The sequence below is a fragment of the Myotis davidii genome, unplaced genomic scaffold, assembly GCF_000327345.1.
Source record: "Myotis davidii unplaced genomic scaffold, ASM32734v1 scaffold1509, whole genome shotgun sequence".
NCBI lineage: Eukaryota > Metazoa > Chordata > Mammalia > Chiroptera > Vespertilionidae > Myotis > Myotis davidii.
The window spans coordinates 736,446-738,497 of record NW_006299480.1 but is presented as its reverse complement, the minus strand read 5'-3'; the positions used below and the strand labels follow the sequence as shown (position 1 = coordinate 738,497).

General features: G+C 67.2%; 1 protein-coding gene across 1 annotated transcript in view; it reads right to left on the bottom strand.

Annotated features, from left to right (window-relative positions):
- The window catches only part of TSTA3 (tissue specific transplantation antigen P35B), a 3,920-nt gene extending 2,073 nt beyond the window's left edge, over positions 1-1,847 (bottom strand). The window contains exons 1-3 of the mRNA XM_006775142.2: positions 1,548-1,847; positions 1,118-1,232; positions 22-158 (exon numbers count right to left, since the gene is read on the bottom strand). Of these exons, the coding sequence (XP_006775205.1) occupies positions 22-158; positions 1,118-1,232; positions 1,548-1,693 (398 nt within the window). The 5' untranslated portion in view covers positions 1,694-1,847. The remainder of the gene's footprint in view (positions 1-21; positions 159-1,117; positions 1,233-1,547) is intronic.
- Positions 1,848-2,052: the final 205 nt, after the last annotated feature.

Sequence of the window (2,052 nt, the reverse complement as noted above, 5' to 3'; positions counted from 1 at the left end):
GCCCCGCCCCGCCCCGCCGGCGGTCTCACCATGGTCTCGTCGATAGGGTAGGTGGTCTTGTCAGGGAAGATGCAGGTGGACAGGCAAGACACCACCTTGCGAGCTCCCACCTCGAAGGCCGAGTGCAGGACGTTGTCGTTGATGTGCACATTTTTCCTCTGGGGTCGGGGGGGGGGCAGGTTCAGGCCCCTCCAGGCAGGACCCCAACCCCTACCTGCTCCTCCAGGGACAGAAGTGGGGACACACCCTGGCTCCTCCAACGGGGGCGGTGCCTGAGCCAGCTTGTCCTCCTGCCCCTCAGTCTGTGACATCCTGAGCTGGCCGTCCCACTCCCAGGCTGTGGGAGGGGCCTGGAGAAGAGGACCCCACCCCTCAGCTCAGGACCGGGCCCCAGCTCCGGGGGCGCTCAGGGCAGGGGCAGAGAGAGCTCAGTGGCCCAATCTCACCGTCCCAGAGGCGCGCACCCGCTCTCCTGCCCAGGAGCAGTGAAGCCTTCGCTGTCTGCACCCTCCCAGGGCCCCACCTGCCCCCTGGAAATTGGACATGAGGTGGCCCAGCTTTCAGACTGGCCTGGGGAGAAGGGAGGGAGAGTGGCTAGGCTGCAGAGAAGGCTGTGTCTGGAAGGAGGGCCCTGGCCGACAGGGGCCCCGGGCAGAATCTGGTTGGAGCTTCTGCCATCCTAGTGCTGGCCGCCGGCTCAACCACACCAAGGCCAACACGCAGGCGCAGCCTGACAGCGCCCCATCCTCCTCCTGCCCCTTACAGCACGCCCCATCCCCCCAAGAGCACATGGCACAGACCCGAGCCCAGCTCACACAGCTGCACCCGGCGGGCCAGGCCTGGGGCAGCTGGACCAAGGGGTCCCCGGAGCAGGAGCGTCTGGAAGCGCAAGTGGCAGGAACCAGCCCCGAGCCCCACAGCGGAGGCTGACTTCCTTCAGTTCCCGCCTGCTGGGCAGGTCCGCGGCTTTTTCTATTCGGCCAAGTGCCCCCAGACCCACCTGCATGTCCTCGGCCCACAGGCTGTGCCCAGCCCTGACCATGCATGTGGGAAGCCAGCCAGGAAGCTCCCAGAAGCCGGCTCCTGGCTCCCGTGCTCACCGCGGCCCTTCACTCACCCAGAAGTCCAGGTTGTATTTAATGTTCCGGAATAGGCCCCCCACCATGGCAGCAAGATGGACGACGTGCGTGGGCCGGACCTTTTCGAACAGGGCCCGGGTCTGTGCAGCATCCCTGGGGAGAGCCGGGCTGTTAGCGGCCCCTTGAAGGCCGAGGGGACTAGCCCCTGGGGTTGCGGAACTGGAGACGGGGCTGGGCAGGGCCCCTGGCGGGATGGGCTGCCCCAAGATAGGGGGGCCAGTTCAGGCCCTGCTGCTATGAGGGTGTGGGAGGATGTTTGCCTAGGAGCAGAGCTGTGCACACCCAGGCCACGCCTGCCACCTGGCGGGGAGGTTGCAGACACGAGGCCAGCAGGCTCAGGGATGGGCCTGGCCCAGAGCTGTCGGAGAGGGCCTGGGGGGTGGGTGCGCCAGGGATGGGCCCACTCACGTGAGATCAGCATCCTTGGAGGAGACGAACACCCAGTCCTCGCCTGGCATCCTGGCCCCGTCTGCTACCACCTTCTGGATGGCTCTGCCCACCAGCCCCGAGCCCCCTGTCACTAGGATCCGCATGGACCCCTGGGGCTCACCCATGGCGCTGCACCTGCACAGCCAAAGGGTGAGGCTGAGGCCACCATGCTTCCACCCGGCCGAGCCCTAGGCTCCTGGGACGCTGCTGTTTAGGGTCATCTGTCCAAAGGCTGGCCCAGGACGCTGCCCCCAGGAGGGGAGAGACCCAGCTGGCTCGAGTCATCCCTCCTCCCCTCCCAGCCACAGAGCCTGCCCCCCCCCCTTCCACCTGTCCCAGGCCTCGGGGCACCGCCACCCCCTGGTACCCTATCTTGGGGCCTGGAAATCGGCTTGAGTCCCTACTGGAAGGCCTGAGCCCGCTGCAGGGCCCCCTGTCCAGCCCCGACACGGGGGTTCTGCCCAGACATTCGCTGCTGCTCCCG